Source organism: Acyrthosiphon pisum, chromosome X (assembly GCF_005508785.2).
Source record: "Acyrthosiphon pisum isolate AL4f chromosome X, pea_aphid_22Mar2018_4r6ur, whole genome shotgun sequence".
Classification (NCBI taxonomy): Eukaryota; Metazoa; Arthropoda; class Insecta; order Hemiptera; family Aphididae; genus Acyrthosiphon; species Acyrthosiphon pisum.
Window position 1 is genome coordinate 98365940 of NC_042493.1, and position 3504 is coordinate 98369443.

Here is a 3504-nt window from a genome sequence, read left to right on the forward strand (position 1 = left end):
TTGATAGTTCTTCAGTCAAATTTTCTGTACCACAATTTTTTGTCCATAATGCTAGACGATCGTCTTTTGGATATTGGAAGAAACTTATATTCCTAGTACTTGCTTTACTTTTGCAAAATTGTACAGAGCAACGCATTCCTGTTTTTTTACTATCCATTTTAAAATTAAGAATACAACTAAATTGTATACTGAAAATTAAGTAGATTACACACTTGGTCAGTGGTCAACTTATAAGTCACATGGAAATCGTACAAACAGCAACTAAAGGCCAAGATAACCTAACTCTTAAGGGATGTAAAAGGTCAGATCCTATAGAATAGAAGGGTAGTTAGTATGAATTTCAATGTTGGCGGCAGGTAGCAATCGCGTAATTTTTTTGTCATGGACCAAACGAAATTTTATGCCCGCACTGTGGTCACACTGATTTGGTCGCGGTGATAATATTCATAGTTTTTGTTTACATCCCGAGTGAGCTATCTGTTTTCATCTAGTCTGTGGTAATAATAATAACAATCACCAAGGATATTAAAGACTAAGTTATAATTTTGATGTAACTTGATAACATGTTATCAGTGACCACGTTTTTGTCTCTCCCGAACATTGATTTTTGAGATACGATTCATTGCTCACCCAACGACGCTATATTATTCAATATTCATCGTTTTTTATGATTTACATAATTACATCTTCGTAAATTATACAAAGAGTACAAATTTGAAGAAATTTGGTCATTGTGAACTATTGTGAGTATCCAAAATAAATATATTTTTGCAAATAGATTAAGTAGGTAGGTACTTTAAAATAGCCCTGCTTCTAAACAAGAACTCTTACTTTTTTGACGCAAAGTGAATTAGAATATATTTAAAAACCCAGTCGTTCAACCAAGAAAATGTAAGCGATATATTATACAATCGATGACTGTCTAATTTTATTAGATTAACTTAATCAATTTAATGTAGGTATGAGCCCCCAACTTAGGTCTTTCTCTTAATGTTAGTAAGTGTAGTGTCATCTCATTCTCTAGATCTATAATCCCTTTATCTTCTCCTATGTGCTTAATAACTCTTAGTTACAACGCATATCAATTATTAAAGATGTTGGTATTACTCATCTTACTCATCCACTCTCTCTTATAGCCATCACGTTAATGTAATAACGGATCGTGCTCTAAAGGTTCTAGGTTTTATTAAACGTAATACAAATCTCTTCTCGACATTAAATTGTCTCCGTTTATTGTATTTTGCTCTTATTCTACCCATACTCGAATATGAGGGTTATTGTCTCGCACCCTCACATTGCTAAGGATCAGTTACGTTTTAAGCGCGTTCAACATTCATTTTTATCATATGCTGCTTTTATTCTTAGATTACCTTCACCGAATCATAACTATTCTGATATTATCTGTGTTCTAAACATCTAAATATACCTTCTTTGTTAAAATAAATAAATAGTAATTTATAGAGAAGGTTGTAAAGCCTAATTCAATTAATTGCACCTCAGATTTTTGATATGCCTATTACCTATTTATTTTTGTGTAAGCTATTTAAAAAAAAATATTTTTCTATTAAATATAGAAATCAAAAATATGGACAATGTGGAACCTCTGAACACTGATGGTGGTCGTACAGTAAAAATGGTTGTGGACTACACTGCTATGTGTGATGAAACAATCGCCGTCGCCGAAAGTTTGGCCTCCAGCGGTAAAATACAAGAAGCATTGAATACGTTATACATGCTTCAAAAACAAACTATAAACGTGAGTGATCTTTTTTTTTTATATTATGACATTTACAAATTTGATCATAATATGTACTATTATTACTTTATTAGTGTCTATACATATAGTATAATTTATACTTATTTGTATTTTATACCTATTTAATATTAAGTACCCACCTAACTGTGGGTACTTAATATTAAATAACTTATATACACAGTATATTAATGTACTTATAATATACTTTGTATTGTATAAGTTAGTTAACAGGTAACTGTGTATAACCATGTCTTTAGAAAGTCTATTTTGAAATATTGTTATTATTTTCAATTGGCTGAGTTCAAATTTTTATTACATTTATTTAAATTATTATTAATTTACCAATTATCTAAGGGTGAAGCAAATGTGTTATGACTTATTTTTGAGAGCCAATATGGAAATATTACTGATTTTATAATAAATATTAATAAATTGTTTGGATAATAATTCATACTAAGTTATAATTAGGTACCTATTTTAAATAAAAATCTATTTTCTAATGATAAATTATTTCTAATTTTTAAGGCATCTGATTTGGCTTCAACTACTCGACTTATGATGACTATTAAAAAACTATGTTTAGAAGTTAAAGAAGGGTTATCATGGATGAAACTTGAGTTAGAAGCTATTATGAAAGAATGTTCGACGTTCAATGCCCGAATTCAGGTTGAACAAACAGAATTTACAAAACTTGCACAGAGGTTAGCTCAAAATGAAGAAGTTGAAGGTGATGTAACAGGTGTTGCAAGTATCTTTCAAGAATTGCAGGTCGATGATTCTATAAAAACACCAGAAGAAGATGAACTATTAAAATACAATAAAAAGTAAACAATAACATACATTAAAATACTCAATTAGAAGCATACTAAAAATGAATACAAAAATTGAAAAATTAAATTACAGGAAGTACTAAACAATAATAAACAATTTATGATTAATAACAATAATAACCATAAATAGTAATTATTATAAATACAACATTTTCTATAAGAAATCACATTTAAACTCATAAAAAACCATATGGAAAAATGTTTCTTAAATATTTAAAGTGGTAAAAATGTCTATGCCATCTTTTGGTATTAAGTTATTTAATATTGTTTAAATAATAGGTCATATTATTGTATACCTGTACATGTGTTTGGAAACCAATGTCCTACAAAATTGTTGTATGCATATCAGATTTAATACCTTGGTATAAAAATAAATTAAATAAATAAATTGCTTTTTTAAAAAAAAAAAAACTATAGTTTATTTTAGATATAAATGTTTGATATTTGCTATTTAGAACGTTAAATCTTCATATAATGTTTTGTTATGGAACCTTGGATCTTTTTTCAAAACAGATCAAATAAATGGATAATTGTGGCCAGTTTTTTACCTGTAAAATGTTATATTTTCTACTTTACTTTCATCTTGACAACCACATACATAGCATTGCTATTTGTTATCATAGCAATGTATGGTATTATGGTATGGTGCATAATACAGTAGGTAGTACAATGTAAAAATTGAAAAAATTAAAATAGTATTAAGTTTTTTTTTTTTTTGGAGGGTGTTTTCCGGCTTTTAATATCATCCTATACAACATATATTCCTCCAAATCTCTCTGTCTTCAAGTAAGAGTAGTAAGACCAACAAAAATGAATAATGTAATGCAATTTATTTTATAATTATGATATACTTCTCTTTTACTTAACATTATTTGGAAGGTTATTGGTATTTTATAGATATTTTTCAAGGTATGTATT

General features: G+C 28.1%; 1 protein-coding gene across 1 annotated transcript; it reads left to right on the plus strand.

Moving 5' to 3' along the window:
• The first annotated feature begins 1416 nt into the window (after positions 1 to 1416).
• Positions 1417 to 2646, plus strand: LOC115032987 (26S proteasome non-ATPase regulatory subunit 12-like). Its single transcript, XM_029491691.1, has 2 exons — positions 1417 to 1756; positions 2282 to 2646. The coding sequence occupies exons 1-2, from the start codon at positions 1586 to 1588 to the stop codon at positions 2582 to 2584; spliced, it is 474 nt and encodes a 157-aa protein (XP_029347551.1). The 5' UTR covers positions 1417 to 1585; the 3' UTR covers positions 2585 to 2646.
• Positions 2647 to 3504: the final 858 nt, after the last annotated feature.